Source organism: Zophobas morio, unplaced genomic scaffold, assembly GCF_036711695.1.
Source record: "Zophobas morio isolate AGI-343-1 ecotype UQ-CSIRO unplaced genomic scaffold, CSIRO_AGI_Zmor_V1 ptg000108l, whole genome shotgun sequence".
Lineage (NCBI taxonomy): Eukaryota > Metazoa > Arthropoda > Insecta > Coleoptera > Tenebrionidae > Zophobas > Zophobas morio.
Window position 1 is genome coordinate 5,931,012 of NW_026972213.1, and position 21,078 is coordinate 5,952,089.

The window sequence follows — 21,078 nt, forward strand, 5'->3', positions numbered from 1 at the left end:
TACATACATAAGAATTTTCAACTTCAACCAAGTGGCGAACGCAGTTCTTTCACAAGTCTTGACCAATTTTTGACACTTATTCTTTCCTGCTCACATCAATGATTTTATCACTTAAGCTTGGTGTTTTATTTTTTCTTATATATTTTTTTCAGATCGGTCAGTACCAGCTTCACAGGAGTACAGCTTTAATACTCTGTGTCTGTAACCATTGGCAAGTTCATCTGTAACATATTTCGGGGGAACATCGATGTTTTTGTCTTTTATGTATTTAATTATGTTAACTTTGCGTATTGCCGTTATTGGCTTTTTATCAACTTGCCTGGAATGGTATTTAGAATTGTCTATACCATTATAACTATCACCGAATTTGATGGTAAAGATTTCAATAGTTGTTCTCGAAACCAGGTTTCAAAATGAATGGCATTTTTAATATATTTTTTTTTTGATAAAGAGAAGAAATCCATTCCGTACTCAACCATTACTTCTACCAGCATGGACGATTATGATTCTTTTGTGATGTACCTACTGATGGACAAAGCTTTTGGCCTAGAGGTAAACTTATTTGACTACCTATTTAACAGTAGTCGTGTTTTCCTTTCTTGAACAGAAATGAGAGTTAAAATTGTTGATAACCAAAAGAATTCGTTTTCCGTCTTGATGTCTTTACCTAAGAGCTTCAAAGTCAGTTTGACATTTGTTGAACCCTTGGATGTTTTTTATGTAATGTCTTTTTATTACTAACCTAATTATTAATTATATTAATAAAACCACAAAATTGCCCCCATTTTTATTTTTAGAAATACTGAATTCGCCTTACATTAATTTGGCATTGATAAATTATTGTAACCCGATCTATCAAGATTGGTTTTGTGTGTTAACAAAATCCGATTATTCATAATTAAAGTTCAAGAACCTAACTTCGTGGGCATTAGGTCACGTTCAGTTTTTTGTAGCAAAATTTGAAATATAATAATTATTAGATAATTTCAAGCAGCTTTTTATATTCGTGTTCACAAAAATGAAGCTCAGTCAAACAACTATTTTGAAAATAAGACAGTAAAAACATCTACATGAGAAGTTGAAAAGAATATCAACAACGAATTACAGCAAGTCGAACCCTGATTAAAATGATTACACCTCGACATTTACATGGCTAACCCATTATTCAGCCATATAATTCAGGTGGTAAATTAAACATACTTTAGTATTAGTTAGACAATCTGTTTCGCCAAAATTAAATCTCTTTTCTCAAACAGTCATGTCCATGTGTACAATTATATTCTTTACAATTTCAAAGTAAAACATTTTTCATCGCTCATCATCCATCAAATACGTTTTAGATTTAGATACATTATGGTTCAAGTGTATAAATGTAATAAAGCTATGTTGGCTTCTGAACGTGTTCAGAATCAGAAGGTAACAATCATAGCTTTATTACGTAATTTACGTTAGAGGTCGGTACCTTCTACAGCTTAATGTCTTCATAAAACCTTTCAATTTTTTGCTTCTAAACAATAGGTTTTCAAAAGAGTAAAGCGCCTCTGATCGCAAAACGTTCGTGTCCCGTGGTGTTTTCGAGAAACTTTAAAGACCTAAAATATTCAGACGAAATGATGGAATGACATAAGGTTAGTTCTTCAATAGACCCAACATGTTCCTTAGTTCATTGTTTTAAAATATCCTCACAAAAATTCACACAATGGGGTTGAGGGTATTATCATACTTATTACACCTGACAGATGGTGTAATAAGTTACAATTATTCATAGTTCAGTTATACAAAGGTTGCGGTGGTTTTAGTGTATAGGGAAGGCGTCAACAAATGGTTTTTCAAAATGAAATTTTCCCTTTTAAAGATGAATATAAATAGCTTGCGCCAAAAGTATGAACCAAGAATTGATGCATAGATTTTTTCAGTTGCTATATCTGGTGATGTCACGATTACTGCGCATTGTCTTTTAGTTGGTTGATTAAATTATTAAGGCGGAATTCCACTGAGGCAACATGTAGTATGCGGCATTGATGCATGCTACACACAATCTTTCCATAGAAGGAACCCACAGCGACATTAATTGAAATTTTGTGCCACATTGTCGCACGCCTACAACAGGCAACACTAGGCAACAAGTATCAAGAAACATGTCGTTCAGTGTTGCCTCAATGGAATTCGGGCTTTACTAGGAAACTACTAAAACTCGCTATGCATGAAGCTATTCCATTTGATATGTCTAATATGCGTGAAACTACAAACACCGGCATTGAGGAAATTTCTTTTTATCGCATGCCACTGATGCACACTTTGAAGCGACTACAAAAACGTAAGCAATGCAGTACAAGATATCTTTTATTTTGTACTTAAAAATACTTTTTGAATGTTTTTAATTATGAACAACATTGAATACTGGGCCACCATTAAAATACAACTAATACATTAGAGTTTTATTTGGGAATAAACAGTTATGTTGTTTAAACTTTTTGGAAATAGTAATTTTTATTTAGTTTTTCATTCATTATCCAGGTACCACAAAAATTCATTGCCAAAAATACTTTGCATTTTTCAGAAGGATTGTAGAACCAAATGCCACAAAACAGCACCTGCAAAAAATTATAAATTAACATTAGAAAAGATAAGAATAAAAATATACTGAAGCATATAATTCCTAAAATATTATTCATAAGAAGAAGAAGAAAACTGTTTATATCTGACATTCACTTGACGATGATCGAGTGATTCATTTAAAGACTTTAAAGTCGTTGTAGTCAGAATCAAGTACTCATTGGTTTATATTTGAGCATTTGTTGGTGTAACAAAAAATATAATTAAAACCGTAGATTTTTTCGATTATAAAGATTTAAACTGTAAGATATAAATCTGAACAACAGATGACATTTTAAAAGCGACCTACTCACATACTTAAGAATTTAATTAGTGAAAAATAAAAATTGTAGGTAGTTCTTTTATGATAAATTGATCTAATTTCCAAATCAAAATAAAATTCCTTACCTGTGGGCTTAACTCTGACTTCAAGAGTGTCAATACTTCTTACAAGAATATCTTCTGTGTCTCCAAAGACATCCTGTAAATCAACATCTTATTGTACGGAAATGTGCACACAAAAACACGCACTCACCATCAGTACATAAGCTCCAGGATACTCCAAGTCCAACAATGATTCCAATGTAAATTCTAGTCGGTACGGATAACCATCCTTTCTATTACTGACAAAACCGACGGCTAGTGAAAACTGCTCGCCTGCCACTGGTGAAATTCTTCTCATCCACACGTCAATATTGTCAATCTATAACAATGTTAAAGTCAATGATACTTTGACAAACATCTTTGATTTACGGTTTTATGCACGTGCCCTTGAAGACCTAGAGGATCTTGACTAATATTTAAAGCGTGTGGATTCAAAAGAATGTCTCTAAATTCTGGTTTTATAGTACGCAGATCCACAGACATGAGTAAAGGTGAGGCCAGAATAGTCCAAATTGTCATCTGTGCTTTGCTCTGTTCATAGCTAAGCCCGTAATTGCCAATGAGCAGCTGAAAATAACATGCTATGATTGACCTTTTGTGTTTGTATAATTACCATATCAGGGTCATTCCAGTGTCCCGGCCCTGCAACTGAAGCAAATTTCTCTTGGTTGTCCTTAAAGTAATTAACGATACTGGTTAGGCTGTCCCAAGAATCTTCAATATCGTGATAGTTTCTCCAGAGATTACAAGCTTCAATAGCAACTGAGTAATTAGCCTAAAACATACATTATTAAATAAGTCAGTGTAAAGTATTCCGCACAAAAGGCATACTGCGTCTCCTCTATATAGCGGAAATTCGCAGGAAAATACAATCGGTCTTCCAGTTTGATTCAGGTACGAAGCCATTTCCAAGTGGCCCTGCTCCATGGCTTCATCAGCGACAACGTTACACCCGTCGAATTTCAAATAGTCGATTCCCCATTCTGCAAAAGTGTTAGCATCGATTTCTAAATGGTCCAGACTTCCTGGATATCCGGCGCAAGTATTCGTTCCATAGTCTTCGTATATTCCTAATTTGAGACCCTTGTCATGGACCTGGCTCAAGATACTTGTTTTAATTCTATAGTTTTCTATTTTCTGTACTTACATAATCTGCAAGGGCTTTAATTCCGCTGGGGAATCTGTCTGGGTCTGCTTGAAGTCGACCATCACTGTCTCTTTCTGAAGATAACCAACAATCGTCCATTATGACGTACTCGTAGCCAGCTTCCAGATAGCCATCTTCAGCCATACGATCGGCCATCACTTGGAAGAGTTTTTCACTAAAAGTATATGTTTTGAGTATGTTATTGTTGGAGTTTGGGTTATAATAATCAAAAACCTAATGCAGTCGTCTGGAAATTGTACACAATCTGTAACACATCTAAATCTTTGCCAGTGCAACCAGCCCATTGGTGGAGTTAAAGCTAGACCATTATCCAGTGCATCTGTTGGTAGGAGCACAAAGAGTGACGGAATAAGGAAAGTCAGTAACAACATATTGCTGCAAAAAATATTATTATTATTATTATTATTTTTATGCTTTTTATATACGATCCCAGGACTACATGACAAAAGCTCGTACCTATTTAGCTTTTTTAATTATTAGTAATTAACATTACAAAGTTCTAATATTAAACTCTAATATTTTGATATGGGTTCTTGACACTAAGATTGAAGTTATACAGTTGTCAAGGCTCCTCCACACAGTCATTAAAAGAGGCCAAAATAAGGCAAAACATGACATAAAAATCTTTAAGGAAGAGTCTTGTATTTTTTAAAAAACGTAGCGGTTTTTAAAATAAAAAATAAAGTGCGTAAAACCCGAGCGGATTTTTAGCGAAAACTATAACTTGGTGTGCTTTTAAAAAATATCGAGGTGATGGAGAATTTTTTTCTACTTTAAGCGCCATTTTTCGTTTTCTGTTAACATTTTACTTCTTTTAGTTATTGTAAAAAAACTGCAAAACATTTGGGGCAAATTTTGGTAAGTTAGGCAACCCAAAATATTAGCTGAGGCCGTAAGCTGTAATTTATGGTCCACACAATAGAGGACCTTTTAAATATCTTAAGCTTTTATTTGACCACCTTTTGAAGTACCTGACAATAGCATTATGAAGGATAAAGGCGAGTAAAATTTTTACAGAAATATGATGACATTTCTACGTTGTTGTTTTGATTTGATTCCCCCTTTTAATTAAATGAATGATATTAATTAAATGGAATTTTATTATTGGAATACATTTATTCAAGCTATATTAGGGATGTAGGATATGTCTATGACAATATGTACAGTAAAGCAAATAAAATTGCAGCTATAAATTACTACAGTTCCTAAGAGAGGAGTACTTGTACTGCACAAATGGAAACGGGTACATACAAACTGGCTGACGCGGTCGGTTTTTTAATGCGGCGCCGAATATTGTGGGTACCGCGTCAATTCGTCGCGCGACAATTTTGATCGCAAACAACTGTTCGCAGCGCAATTGGTCGCAGCGACAACTGCTCGTAACGACAACTGGTCGCAGTCACAATTCATCGCAACACAATTCGTAGCAAGTACAACTGGTCGCATGCGACAATTGATCGCAGGCGAAAAGTGATAGCGTTTATAGAGAAAATAAGTAGGAGTAATTGTTATGAATGAGGAAAATAAAATAAAGTGCTATATTCTCAAAAAGTTCATTATTTCTAAAAAAGTGTCAAAATAAATACATACGAGTTCCATAAAAACAGTAACTATTATTAGGCGCATTTCCGACTAAACCAAAGTGCAAAAAAGTGAAAATATTGTAAAATATTTTTTTTAATGCTGACACATATTTCGTCGGTATGCTACTGTAATGTTCATTTAGATTATTCGTCTTATTAATTAGACACTCAAGTAAGCGATTCATGCTTTTTTTCTCACAAGTTTAAAGTTTGTCAATTAAACGAGTGAAAAAAATAGCTTTCAAAACGTGTTACACACGTCATTTTTTTAAATAAAAAATGGCTTTTAAATTATTACAACTGTCAAATTAAAAATTTATAGATTTATCATAATCAATGAAATCGTGAAAAAACCCTCGTTACAGTTTTAAGTGAAAAAGTATTATTTTCATTACGTTTGATATTTTAAAAACTTAAATATATATATATTTTTTTAATAAATTTGGTGCAAAGAAATTTGAATTTATATATTAACAATTAATTACTGCAGCTGAGTTTACTGCATTCTTTGCAGACAATTTTTTGGTCACTACAAATTAGTTCTGGATTATCTTTAATCCATGATAAAACCAAAGATGTTTTTTCATTCAGAACTTTTTTGAACGCTCACACTGTTAATGAGGCGCTTGTAGATACGAAAGAATGAATAATTTATCTCATTCCCTTTGCTAAGTACCTGCATACCAATCTCCACTTTTACGCCATTTGTGTAAACAAGATCGTAAAAAGATTAGTTTTGGTCATGGAGCAAAGAATATACTCATACTGGAGGAGGTAAATATATCATATATATTATGAAAGTTGTTTACAGCATTACAAATGTTGTTAATAGGAGAGTATTTCATGAGATTGGTCCTAGCTTTGCTGTTGTATAAAATATTCCGCCTTCTAACCATAACCGTTGAACAACTAAAATTAAATAAGCTTAACAAATATGGACAGCTGATGTAATTATTAATCAGTTTTACAAAAAACCGCACATAAGCAGTGTTTATTCCATCGGCAATGCTTAACATGGAAAACTTCGAGAGCAACTCTTCTTGTGGATATATATAGAAACATCTTAAAATTTAAATGCTTTAGAAATCTTCTTTGAACTCTTTCTATTTCCATGATATATGTACTGTAATGTGGATACCTCACAACTGCCGCATACTCAAGTTTGCTCCTAACCAGAGAATAATAGAGCAATTTAACTGGCGTTTCACTTTTTACATCAGTACAATTCCTAACTATAAAACCAAACATTTTTAGTGCTTCCGATATAATAGTATTAACATGATTTGTGAAAGACAGATTTTTATCAAAAATAACGCCCAGATCCTTTACCTGAGATTGTCGCAAAATAATGTTGTTATTGAGGGTGTAGTCAAAGTCTATCAAAACTCTTATTAAGGTGAACGATAAAAGGTAACACTTCTTATAGTTTAATTGAAGAAGATTCTTTGAACACCACGAATGTACCTTATCTAGGTTCGATTGCAAAACTAGACAGTCTTGGATGCTAGTAATGCGAAATACGACGATATAGTTTCATTTAGTCAGCATACAGAAGAACAGAAGATCTGATATCATTGGCAATGTCATTTATGAAAATATGAAAATTAGGGGCCCAAGAACGGAGCCTTGAGGGACGCCTGAGGTAGCAGTGAAATTGGATGAACGAAAGCCACAACATTCAACAAAGTAGTTACGTTCAGTAATGTAACTAGTGAAAAGTAAATATAATTTTTCAGAAAAACCGAATTCTAAGAGTTTTCGCAGCAAAATACCGTGGTCCAATCGATCAAGTGCTTTTGAAAAATTTGTGTACACAACATCAGTTTGACAGCCATTGTCTAAATTGCTAGCGAGATCTTGAGATATGGCCATTAAATTCGTAACTGTGGAGCGGCTTTGAACGAATCCATGTTGGGCATCACTTAAATGATGTGTAATCTGGTAATAGATAGTGTCATGCAAAAGAGATTCAAAGATCTTATTCAGAAGAGAAATAGGACGGTAGTTCTCTATGACCGACTTGTCATCTTTTTTAAAGAGGGGGAAAATTTTGGATACTTTCCACTGACCAGGAAAAGTTTGTGTTGACAGTATTATGTTGTAGAGGTATGTTAGTGGTTTAGAAAAAATTCCGGCGCAATCTTTGATCAAAAATGCAGGAATGGAATCGGGACCCGCAGTGTTATTGGATTTTAAGTTTCTTATTTTTAAGAACACTTCGTCTTCAGATATTTCAGTGACAGAAAAGTTATTGTAAGACATAGAGTTCCCGTTGTTAACTGGGCCAAAAATACTCGATGGTTGAAAAGTTGATTTAAAATAATTAGCAAATGAATGCACAATTTGATTATCTCCAAAGACTGTTTCATTCAGGTAAGTCATATTGCAAGGGACACCGGAGTTCCCTTTCTTTAACTTCACAAATTTCCAAAATTCTTTTGGGTTCGATTTTATGTTTGATTCAGCTTGAGCCACAAAATTTCCATAGGATACTCGAATTTCTTTCTTGACAAGCTTCCTGAATTGTGTAAATTCCTCACGATCGCTAAGTAATCCTAATTTCTTCCATAATGAATCCTTCTTCTTAATTAACTTAATAATCTTTGCTGAAAACCAGACAGGATATTTTAAGGAACGGGGTTTGGTTCTGGGCACAAAACGCTCCAAAATTGAAAATAGGAATTCATAGAATCCCTGACAAGCTGAATTAGCATCATGATATCTGAGTAAAAAATTCCAGTCAGAAAGCAACAGCTCACTGTATAGTTACTGAAAATTAGCTTTACGAAAATTGAAACAAAAAATTGTATCAAGGCTTAATTCTGTAGGTGATTTTGAAATGTTCAGATTATATGTCCAAGTTAAGGACAGATGGTGTAAGTCTTCTCTTACTAGAGGTTCATTTGCCTTAGAGATGGTAATACACTCATTAGAAATTACGAGGTCAAGAATCCGATTAAGATTATTTGTAATATTATTACACTGATGTAAAAAAAGAAACGTGAGGAAATCCGAAAGGTGTTTGACAGATGGTGCTAAATCCACAGAGTTACTAAAACTGCTGTATGCAGAGGTAAATTAAAATCTCCAGCAATAAATACATTGGAGTCATACAAATAATTACATTGGCATAGAGTTTCAAATAGCAGAGAATATTCATTGGTAGATAAGGCAGGGGGAATATAGAGTAAGAGAATTGAAGAATGCATTTTTGAAAATAAAGTTTGATGCCAATTAAGTCGACCGATAGCAGTGACGTTAAATTTATATTACTTAGATCTAATTTTACAGCCCTTATAGATGAATTAACGGCTATTAAAACACCACCTCCTCTAGAAACATTTAATGTATCGTATTTCCTATCTGAACGGAAAATACGATAACTGGGAGGAAAAATTTCATTATCTGCTATACTATCATTAAGCCACGTCTCCGTCAGTAAAATTATATCATAAAAATTATCTGATACATTTAGATAAAAACTTGATAATTTAGAAAAGTTTATTGAGGGGCATTTCACTCGGAAGACCGACTATTCACTCAGAATTATTTGCCTAATCTGCCGGATGTAGGTGGACAGATGTAAACTGCGGCTTTAATCTTCTCCAGCCCATGTTGTAAATTTTTGTAGGATGCAAAGTGCGGAGAAGAATAAAATCAGGTAGCAGCCCGTAGCAGGGTCATTCATGGAAAACTGCGAACCAATTATTTCTTCCTTTTCTTTAGATCTAAGAGCTGTTTTACACGTCACAGAAATATCTATCGTCAAAAGAATTTTTAGAAATAACTTTCTTGTGATTAATCGGTTGCAAAAGATCAAGAGCACTCGAAGTACGCCCTGACAAACTTATTAGCGGCGGCAGCGGAGATCTCCAACTAGCTGCGGTACCACCATGAACACTCGCGTAACCTCTTTTTACAGAATTGTCAAAATGACATTGTCAAACTCAAGGCAATCATGGATTAAGCATTTCATTTTAAATTCAGTTAGTATCAAGTGGTACACGGTATTCGTATTTTGGGTTGCGTAAAAATAATTTTCAGAAGTAATTTTCGCGTGACTAGCCCTGTATATGTATTTTTTACACCCACATATGGTACAACTGAATTTTTCTTCAGTACAATACTAGTCACATAATAATAATTAAAAAGTAAGTTTTTAGTTGCATAAGTACTTACATTTCTTAGATTTCCCGGTAACACAAAATTATTCTTGACGCTCTAACAAAAGTTTTTGCAATATGTATATATTTACAATACACGTAAACCTTTCTCAAACCCTATAAAAGATCTGTTGCAATTTACAAGAAATTACAATAAGTATTATATCCGTCCAGTGGAATTTACATTCGCTACATATGGATACTCTAGATGTATTATTAGTTCATAAATTTTATTGTTTGGTGATATGTATAAAGACAAGAATAGACAATAGAGACAATTCTGTATCAAAATGTGTTAAAATTTAAAGGTTGTTAAAAATATGATTTTTTAAATAATTGTATAATAAATCTAGTTAAGAACAATAAACACTTTTTGTATGTTGAGTATTTATTATAATGAAGTAATATAATAGGTAAAATAAGCAACGACATAAATAGTAACAATCTCTTAAAAAAAAGACCAAAATGACAATTTATTAATAAAAAATCTTATGTAACAAGGTGTTTACGCTCGTATTTTTTAATTTTCAAAGTGCAACTACAAACTTCGTCACTTATCTATATTCAAATTGTTTTTAATTCAATATTTACACCTTACCTGATTACTAAATTTATTGCAACTTAAAATTCAGAATACAAAATATTTAGTTTTAATAAAAGAAAATACTTCCCTATGAACTTTACGTGCGATAAATTGTCGCTACGATCAATTGTCGCCGCGATCAATTGTTGCGTGCGACCAATTGTTCTGCGACGAGTTGTTTACGATCAATTATCACGCGATCAGTTTTTTGCGACCAGTTGTCGTAGAATCAATATTGAGTATAGGTACGTTGGCTCCGACAGTATGAAAGGCAGAGATAGATTTTATGATACCAAAGAATTTTTAAGCAGAAATTTATAAATAGCAAAAAGGTGTGATCGGTTTGCGTTTTGTAAGTTTGGAAAACAGAGTGCTGACATCTCTGCTTCTATACACTATATTTAAGTATTAAACAATCACAGGAAAATATCTTCATCAATAAGATCATATTAATAAAATAAAAATAATAATAAAAAAGCAAAGGCCCCTTCAAAGTATAAAATTCAACATTTTACACTTATTGCCAAAAAAAACTTAACATTTGTGTACAATTTTTTTTTTCAATATATTGCGGAGTTGCTGATTTCGACTCCACCACGACTCAACAATTTCTGGTAGCATGGCATTTAAATAAAAATTTTCTAACGCATTTACCATATGTTTATTCCAGAAGTCATCATCTTTTTCAATCAAAAATATTCTAAATCTACGTTAGTGTACATGATAAAATAACACCATTTTCTTTTAGTTATATGCAGTGGACCCTGTTATACCTGATACATATAGTTGTTAGGGTTCAAACTAATTGTATTATCTGCATTTATTGAACAATAATTAATGATTTTGTTTTAAATAGCTTCTTTAATTTTTGTACTTTAAGCCGCATATGAACATTTATTAATCTCTGTAATTGAATTAGAATTTATTAACTCATCTGGAGAAACTCCTAAAAATTTCTTTCAAATTCGTTAGAACTTCAAATTTTTCTTTGGCCTTTTCTTCATTGTCAGTACCAAATTGTATAGACTTGGGCAATTTTTTCATTAAAGTTTTATCAGAATGCACAATACTTTTAACGGTATTTGCGGTGTTAATTCCGTCTCTCATTTTGTCCTTTCTTTACTCCATTCACTACACATTCGCTGACCACAAGTACCGTTTTCAGTAGCGTTTACGTTACTCTGTGACAGCTTTATTAATAAATCCGATTTTTTTCTTTCATACACTTCAGGTAATATATCCGCAATTTTCGTTTGTTCATCGTCGACGATATTATTTTTGCCGGAATCCGCACTTCGGGTACGCAATTTTTTAATAGAGGTTTTAGTTTTATTAATCGTTTTTATTTTTTTCAATTTTTTTTCGCAAACGCCTTCGTATACTAACATCATTGGCCTCCCCAAAATTTTGTTTGAATAACGGAATTAGGAATGTACCCTTATTATTATAGCTTATTGCCACAGCAAAGCATCGCCCTTGATACGATCCTCGTGCAGAAAAACTTATTCTTTTTCCTCCCACAAATTTATTAACGACAGAATTGTAGCATTCCACAGCATTATTCTCAATATCAAAAAGTAAACTAGACGACAAAGTTGCAACTCTATTTAAAACTTGTTTGTAAGGTTCGTATAAAACACCATTTGCGAAAGTATAAAATAAAGTATCATTTGACTGTCCACTTTTATAGCAAAAATAGCTTGCACATTGTTCGTGATTGTTATCAAAGTTTGGAGCTACTGACGCAAATGCGTTAAAATCAACTCGTATTAAATCTTAATTCTGCATGCAGTCTCGTAATAAAACATTGATGTTTATGTTATATACTTCAATAACAAAACAGTTATACACTTTCACAAAATAATTTGTAATTATGATGAACTACAATAATTTGTTTATACCTCGACGTCAAGGATACAATTTGTCTGTTAGATGATGAGGAAGCACACAAGTATTTAGCAGATTTATAATCTTAGCCGGCATAGATAGGCGTGTTAAATTTTGAAATAATTTCTATAAACAAATAAAAAAATGCTTATAATTCTATGTAAATCACAATAATAATAATGAATAAATACATTTCGGAATCCTAATGTATGACAGCAACAACCTGAGCAAATAATTAACAAAACTACGTAATTTAAATATGATAACTGTAAAAAAAAAACATCAACTAGATGACACTTACCGGTAATTATGTAGGTATGATCTACACATTAAACAACAACACTAGAAATGGAATCACTGCAGTTTCTCGCTGAAACTTATCGATAGTGATTAGATTATTATCAATTAAATGTCTATGGCATTTGATTTTGTATTCAAATTATATAAAAATAGTTATAGGTACACACTGGCTACTTTTCTAGGTATCTACAAATTTTTGATTTCATAGAAACATGTTTTTTTAAACAATTTAATGAATATTCAATATAAGGTACGAGTCAAAAAATTATCACGGTGCAGAATTTTTGCCTAAATGTATTAAAAGAAAGTGAAGATACGTGGTTGATTGAGCAATCCCATTTTTAATTAATTTAATAAAACATTTTCACAAAAAACACAAAACTGAACGAAATTTATTGAAAATATGTAATTTTGTTAACAGACTTATTGTGACAAATTATTATCACGCTTAAAAATAACTAGCTAACTAAATGAAAACTAATTTAATACCCAATGTATTTTCCACCTGCTTCTATGAGATTGTAGACGCGTTGCTTTATAGAATTGACCAAATGGATGAAGTAATTGACGTCCAAATTCTCCCAAGCCGTCAAGATACCATCTTTCGATTCATTAACTGTTGCGTACTGCTTCCCATCTTTATAAACATCTCGTACAAGAGAATTCCATACATTCTCAATAGGGTTGAGATGTAGGCTTTTCGCAGGCTATTATAGCAAAGCTATATTTTGTCGTTGAAACCACGTTTTCGATGAATTAGACACATGAATCGACGCATTATCTTGCTGAAAAATCACTTTGCTGTCTTGAAATAGGTTCAAAGTTGGTTTGAGGTGCATTTCCAACATTCCAACACATCTTGGTAATTCAGAGAGTCCATTCGATTTGAAATAAATGCTAAGTTATTATTTCCTAAGCTACTAAAGGCACCCCAGACCATAACATTGCCACCTCCTTGAACTCGTTTTGACAAATACTTTGGTTCTTTCCGTAAATCGTGCCAAAATATCTAAAACCATCAGGACCATCAAGATTAAATTTCTTTTCATCTGAAAAAACTATCTGGAACCATTCTTCATTTTTCGTCTCCATTTCTATGGCTTATTCACGACGTTTTTGAATATGTTCTTTTGTTAACATTGGTTGTTTCTTATATTTGGCATATTTAACATTTTTGTCATTAGCCAGTACTCGCAAAACTGTTCTTTTGTGAACAGGAAGTCCTAGGGTCGTCTTTATCATTTGGGATGACATGTTATCCTTTATACCCGGAGTCACAATGGATCTTTTGGCACGTGCAGTGAGTTTTTCTTTTCTTCCACAATTTTGTCGTCCATTTTCGCTGTATTTCTTTCTTACAAACTTGGAGACTGTGGTCCGACCTCTTCCAATCTTTCATCCTATTTCCGTAAAAGTCAAACCTTGGTCATAGTATGCCTCAATCTGTTTTTTTTTCACGTTCTGTTAGATCGTTTTCTTTCCCATAGCGAAAGACAATTATTGTAGCTCAGCCTATTATATTTCGACACTTTATCAGTTCTAACAAACAATTGCATATCATACAAATAAACAAAAATTACGCATACTACGTTTTTCTAATTAATTCTTATACCTACAAAAAGTGATGCGTGATAATTTTTTGTCTCAAAATTTCTTGACACAATTGAGTTTTCACAGATCAGAAATTATATGATACAAAAATATCACTGAAAAAAAGCATTTTTGTATATTAAATTAACTTCTACTGGGTGTATTATTTAGTCAAAGGTCTAGATAATAAAAAATTCTTAAAAAATTGCACCGTGATAATTTTTTGTCTCGTACCTTATGTGTACAATATTTTGGGCTGTACAGTACGCTTAAAAAATGACAGGTAGATATATGTTTTGTACATATTTTTTTTGGATAGTTGTGAAACCTATTTTTTTTGTTGCTATCTCTTTTAAGTGTTTGTGCTTTTACTTCACAATAGTTGACAAAAAGTCTACTTACGAAAAGATAATATTTGTTTTTAATACTTTAAATTGTATCGTATGAAGAACCGATACGATTCAAAAACAAGATCTTCAGATAAAATCTTGAACATATTGGTTATTGAATGTTATCACTTATCAGTTTGATTGAAGATCGATTTCGAACATTGGTTTAGAGTTTTTGGTTAAAAACAACAATGAACTTCTTCACTCTCAACAGGTTCACCTTTGAAAATAATGGTCTTCAAGTATGCGGCAACTGTGGAAAAATTTTGAACCTCAAATACATATTAAACTTTGAAGCATCAGCTGATACATATCAATGTATCAGAAATTTTGTGTTAAAACATATAATAAAATATAACACTTTACTAAAATAAATCAATAAATGAAAGGAGCTTAATTAACTGTTGTTTAATAAGTAAAAGTACTAGCATTTGGAGAGAACTCCCATTTTTACTTCCCGAGCGTCAGCAAAGGAAGTATTGTAATCGAGTCCGTCGGCCGACTCTCTACTTTTACGTTTTCTCGATCTTTCATGACCCCTAGAAGACGAAGAAATAGGTCTGCCATTTCCGTCTGTCTGTCCGTCTGTCCGTCTGTCCGTCTGTCTGCCGTCCCGGATTTTTATTAGACAGATAATCTCCGAAAGTATTGGACCGATTGTTGTGAAATGTTGTACTTATATTAGGAATATCATGTAGATGGTAAAACGCTAACAAAAATTTGTCTAATCATCCTCACCACTAATGCGATGAAGTCACTTCAAAATTGTACATAGTAAATGGGTTTTAAATTGTATAAAATAACACATGTAGTTTATAACTCCGAATTGAGTTTTCACCCGAAACGTCCAGATTTTTGGAAAAAAAATTAAAATTATAAAACAACATTTAGAAATTTAATTTCGAATCTGCTAACCCGAATGCTTTGAAATGTTGTAGATGTTTTAACGCTATAAAGAGCATCATAAATCTTTAGTCAAAAAATATTTGCTTATCCCCTCCAAAAAATTGATGACGTCAGCTCAAAAGTTTGCCGATTAAATCATATCTAAAATGTATAAAATATGATGAGTCTGTACTTGTGATTTATCACTCCATTCATATTTTTTGGATTTGCATATACAGGGTGACTCAAAAAAATTAATGAATGCGTAAATATATTTTATTAATTTAATCAGGAACTACGAAACCTAATGCTCTGAAATCTTGCAGATGTTTTAAGATTATAAAGAGCATAATAAATGTTTAGTCAAAATATATTTGCTTATCCCCTCCAAAAATTTGATGACGTCAGCTCAAAAGTTTGCCGAATAAATCATACCTAAAATGTGCAAAATATGATGAGTCTGTACTTGTGATCTATCACTCCATTCATATTTTTTGGATTTGCATATACAGGGTGACCCAAAAGAATTAATGAATGCGTAAATTTATTTTACTGATTTACTCAGGAACTGCAAAACCGAATGCTTTCAAATCTTGAAGGTGTTTTAAAGTTATCATAAGCATGGTAAGTTTTTGATCAAAATGTATTGGCTCATCCTCCCTAAAAAATTTATGACGTCACCACAAAATTTTGCCGAATAAATCCTATCTAAAATGTACAAAATATGGTGAGTCTCTTCTTGTCATTTATCATTCCATTCAAATTTTTTCGATTTCCATATACAGGGTGACTCAAAAAAATTTATAAATGCGTGAATTTATTTTATTGAGTTAATCAGGAACTACAAAACCGAATGCTTTGAAATCTTGCTGATGTTTTAAGGTTATAAAGAGCATAATAAATGTTTAGTCAAAATATTTTTGCTTATCCCCATCAAAAAATTGATGACGTCAGCTCGAAAGTTTGCCGAATAAATCCTATCTAAACTGTACAAAATATGATGAGTCTGTACTTGTAATTTATCACTCCATTCCTATTTTTTGGATTTGCATATGCAGGGTGACTCAAAAAAATTAATGAATGCGTAAATTTATTTTATTAATTTACTCAGGAACTACAAAACCGAATGCTTTGAAATCTTGAAGATGTTTTAAAGTTATCATAAGCATGGTAAGTTTTTGATCAAAGTGTATTTGCTCATCCCCCCTAAAAAATTTATGACGTCACCACAAAATTTTGCTAAATAAATCCTATCTAAAATATACAAAATATGATGAGTCTTTTCTTGTGATTTATCATTCCATTCATAGTTTTTGGATTTGCATATACAGGGTGACTCAAAAAAAATAACGAAATCTACTGCGAAAAAAAAACATAATAGAAATGCAGTCGTCACGTTTCCGACAGCGAGGGAAGTACTGTCTAAACTCTTTAGACCAATTTTTTTCGTAAAATTTGTTGCGATAAGTTTTTGTATATATGTTTTAATGATAAATTTCAAAATATTATTAAACATATTGAATACGGAATATAATTTAAAAATTAATTTAATTAATTTATTTGTTTCTGCTAAGACGTGTTTTTTTCTTATCCCTTTGTTTTTATTTTCATTTTACAATATTTAGGTCTGTAATTTCTTTCATTTCTTTTTATTTGATTCAGATGTCAAAGTTAAACAAAATATCTAGTCGATATCGTCTAATCTGAGTACTTTAAAGTATGTGTATTTACTTGTTATACTTTCCCTGTTAATGGATTGCTCCGTTGCGAAATTATCTTTAATTAATAATAGTAATGTATAAATTATAATCACTGATCAACTTCACAGCCAAAAGTGCAGTCAATAACTCTTGATTAAGCTTTCGTTTTTAAGTTATTGGGGTTTGACAGAAAAGTTCACCGATATAATAAAAGTCGTTCAAATATTTAAAATATTGGACTGTAAATTTTTTCGAAAAAATAAAATATCAAATATTATCCTTTGTGTATTTTTTAGTTATTGTCTAAACAAAATTTAACTATATTTTTATTTTATTTTAAATAAATGTTAGTTTGTTGGTCAAAAAATGTTGCATGAAATAAAACAAAAAATTAAAGAACTAAATTTAATACACACACAACGTGTTCTCACGTTGGAAAAAGGTTATGTTTATGTTTTAATAATTTACTGTAAATTATTAAGACAAAAATGAACAATCTAAGACAACTCATTTAGGGCTCCATCCAGTTCACTAAATATTTTCGATCACACTGGTATTTTGTTGTACTTTACTGTAAATGAACTACTTTCCATAGGTATGTAAATATTTTGACAGATATACATTTCTTATAGAAAAAAAAAATGCATGCCACAAAAGTTTTGTGATCAATATTTTTTAAGGTACTTGAATTTTAATGTAAAAATGTTCACATTTCAAAATTCGTAACTCCACAAATGGAGATTTGGAATGTTCCATAAACTTCTTGGTCAGTTTGTCTCGACCTACGCATTAAAAGTTGAACCAGGTTATTTATACAGGGTGAGTAAATTTGTTGATTGTCAGTTTTCTCCTGTTAAAAAATAAAAGTGCTAAAGTTGCAATTTCTTATATATTTTTAATGTTTTTATACATTTATTTTTAATATATACTTGGCAAATATTTCATTTTTCTTAACAAAGAACTGGCATAGCTTGGAGCTACTGGGTTAACCTGAAGGAGAGCAGCACCTGAAAAATAAAATCGTATTACAGCAACTGCTCCAATGCAGATAAACCAAAGAATTTATCAAAATCCTACCTGAAGGATTAACCGAAATTTGAATAGGTTCAGTAACAGATACCGTAACGGGGTCACTTGGTTCAAAAACATTCTGCCAAATAAATAGCATATAAATAACAGTTGTTGGAAAAGATTAGATAAGAATTACTTTTATCGTATATCCATCTGCATTATCTAAGCCGAACTCGTCAAGAGTGAACTCGACCACATGAGGGCCACCACCATTCGCATAATTAACGATACCAAAAGCGTACGAATCTTTATCATCAACTTGAGGAAGAATAGGTTTGGTCCAAATGCGAACGTTTCCATTCTGAAATCACATGGTTAATTAGAATCAAAAGATTTTGGGACAATTTACGTTCCAAGCTAAGAGTCCTGGAATACCTAAGGGGTCCTGGTTAATACTAAGAGCATCAGGATTTTGAAGAATGTCTCTGAATTCTGGCTCTATTTTTCTTAAATCCACCGACATGAGTAAGGGTGCGGCCATAACAGTCCAAATGGTCATTTGAGCAATGCTTTCGTCATAGCTTAGACCATAATCTCCAACTATCAACTAGAATAACAAATAGAATTGGCTGTTTTTGAACTTCGTCTTGTTTACCATATCGGGGTCGTTCCAATGCCCAGGTCCTGAAAATTTGTTCAGAAAACCTTGGTTAGTGGCAAACCAATTAGCGATGTTTTTCACGTCATCCCACGAGTCTTGAATGTCGCCATAATTTCTCCAAAGATTGCAAAGTTCAACTGCAGCAGTGTAGTTGGCCTACAACAACAAAAACATAATTCTTATATTTTCCAAAAAATCAACGCTTTACTTCCAGTCCTTTGTAGGCAGGAAAACTACAAGAATAAACAATTGGTCGTTCAGTTTGATTCAGATAAGCCCCAAATTGTGCATATTCTAAAAACACACTCTAGAAAATGATTTCTCTTTTGTTGGTTGGTAACTTACTGTCTTCCATTCCTGCAGTATCTTCGTAGCATCCATCTACTTTGATATAGTCCACGCCCCATTCTGCAAAAGTATTGGCGTCAATTTCATATTGTCCGTCGATTCCTGGATAACCGGCACAGGTATTGGTACCGATATCTTCGTAAATTCCAAACTTTAATCCTTTGGAATGGATCTATAATTATTTAAACAATATATTTAAATTTAGAAACTTGATTCGATGATTACATAGTCGGCGAGATCTTTAATTCCATTTGGAAATCTGTCTGCGTTAGGTTGAAGACGACCGTCGCTGTCTCTTTCATTGGCCAACCAGCAGTCATCAATAATCAAATATTCATAACCAGCTTCTAAGTAGCCATCTTCTGCCATTCGATCGGCGGTATCACGGAACAGCTGATCGCTAAGTTTTAAGTCAAGATAATAAAATAAATGGAAATGTTTGACAAGTGGAGAAAGTGACTCTTTTCTTATGAAACTTTCCTCACCTGTAGTAAACAGCATTTTTCCAACAATTTTTTAATAATTGGTAAAGACAATGTAAAATCACGATCGAAAAATGAACTTTTTTAAACGATGTTGAAAAAAATTATTAATATGTAAAAATGTATGGTTAAAACCGAGGTTAAAATGCGTTTTTAACAGTAAAGTACCTGATACAGTCGTCGGGATAGTTAACACAGTCAGTGATGCACCTAAATCTTTGCCAAGACATCCATCCTAGAGGGGGTGTTAAAGCTAAGCCATTATCCAGGGCATGAACTGAGGTGAATGTGTAAAGTAAGAATATGGATAATATTTTCGTATACATTCTGAAAATATTTAGAAAATTGTACAAATTAAATAAAAAATTGCTTAAATAAATTGAAAAATATGAAATATATATATTTTAAATTGAATACTCACCTGCTGTTAAGGATTGGCTCCACTCCAAATATGCTCCGATATTTCTCGTGTTAAATGATACTAATTTTTTCAAAGCAATTTTAATCTGTGCTTGTGGATAAACTTATCGATTTTAACACAACTTTGTTTAATTTTTGACTTTTATTTAGCTTATCATCAACAGAGATCCGTATAATAGATAACATAAGTACCATAGATTGAGTTATCAAGAGCGGTAAAGTTAAATATTTGTTTAATGTTTGAGTAACAAATTTGTTTTAGTTAATTACATCAGTGTTGTATATAATCTACGTATGATATAAGTCATTAGTGAAAAATTTACAAAATGTTTTTTTTTCAGAAAGAATGGCAAATCCAGACAACGAATGATTAAAAATTTAATTCAAATTAAGCCTGAAAACATACCCGCAGATGCAGATGTAGATTTCGACATTGTGTTTAAAACATATTGTGAAAGATGCGAACTCCGCTAGTGAATGAGTTCGCTGATTAAGACAGTGTAGCTCGATGTTCATTTATACCCATTATTATGGTATAGAGCGAATTAATTTAATGTATGAAATAAGTAAATCGAAAATAAATGGATATTATTTTATTTAAGATACTTTTCTACATATAATCTTTAAAAAGAGTTCAAAGCTTTTTTCCTCTCTCCTTTTGCCACACAGCTACAAATAAAACTTAGCATATGTAAAAATGTATAGTTAAAACCGAGGTTAAAATGTTATCATTCCCGAAGGTGCCGTCTATTTAAATCCTTATTTCGGCGATCCAGCTCTTTCTCGAATTGGGTATTCGCGACTTCTTCTGGGCCCGTCGCGACATCCGCTTGCATCCGAGCGGCCATTGAATCAGACAACATACGAGAAGCAACGCGTACATACTAAAAGACGCATAGGCGTCGTACCGGGGCGGTGTATGGGCTCAT

At 32.4% G+C, this 21,078-nt stretch overlaps 2 protein-coding genes across 2 annotated transcripts; both read right to left on the reverse strand.

Moving 5' to 3' along the window:
* Positions 1–2,423: 2,423 nt before the first annotated feature.
* Positions 2,424–12,755, reverse strand: LOC135144618 (alpha-N-acetylgalactosaminidase-like). Its single transcript, XM_064076649.1, has 9 exons — positions 12,665–12,755; positions 4,361–4,522; positions 4,127–4,301; positions 3,811–4,074; positions 3,593–3,754; positions 3,349–3,546; positions 3,131–3,298; positions 3,004–3,076; positions 2,424–2,594 (listed from the first exon to the last, which is right to left on the reverse strand). The coding sequence occupies exons 1-9, from the start codon at positions 12,691–12,693 to the stop codon at positions 2,557–2,559; spliced, it is 1,269 nt and encodes a 422-aa protein (XP_063932719.1). The 5' UTR covers positions 12,694–12,755; the 3' UTR covers positions 2,424–2,556.
* Positions 12,756–18,102: 5,347 nt separating this feature from the next.
* Positions 18,103–20,288, reverse strand: LOC135144604 (alpha-N-acetylgalactosaminidase-like). The gene is made up of 10 exons (XM_064076631.1): positions 20,151–20,288; positions 19,898–20,056; positions 19,473–19,647; positions 19,245–19,419; positions 19,108–19,193; positions 18,894–19,055; positions 18,648–18,845; positions 18,435–18,599; positions 18,305–18,377; positions 18,103–18,234 (listed from the first exon to the last, which is right to left on the reverse strand). The coding sequence occupies exons 2-10, from the start codon at positions 20,053–20,055 to the stop codon at positions 18,146–18,148; spliced, it is 1,281 nt and encodes a 426-aa protein (XP_063932701.1). The 5' UTR covers position 20,056; positions 20,151–20,288; the 3' UTR covers positions 18,103–18,145.
* Positions 20,289–21,078: the final 790 nt, after the last annotated feature.

Excerpts from the sequence above, each read along its gene's own strand:
- LOC135144618 (XM_064076649.1), bottom strand. The coding sequence starts at position 12,693 with ATGTGTAGATCATACCTACATAATTACCG. Across the intron at positions 4,302-4,360 it reads TTTCCAGACGACTGCATTAG|TGAAAAACTCTTCCAAGTGA; the intron begins GTTTTTGATTAT and ends ATATACTTTTAG. Across the intron at positions 3,547-3,592 it reads ACTGGAATGACCCTGATATG|CTGCTCATTGGCAATTACGG; the intron begins GTAATTATACAA and ends TGTTATTTTCAG.
- LOC135144604 (XM_064076631.1), bottom strand. The coding sequence starts at position 20,055 with ATGTATACGAAAATATTATCCATATTCTTACTTTACACATTCACCTCA. Across the intron at positions 19,194-19,244 it reads TACTGCAGGAATGGAAGACA|AATATGCACAATTTGGGGCT; the intron begins GTAAGTTACCAA and ends GTGTGTTTTTAG. Across the intron at positions 18,235-18,304 it reads AATTTCGGTTAATCCTTCAG|GTGCTGCTCTCCTTCAGGTT; the intron begins GTAGGATTTTGA and ends TTTATTTTTCAG.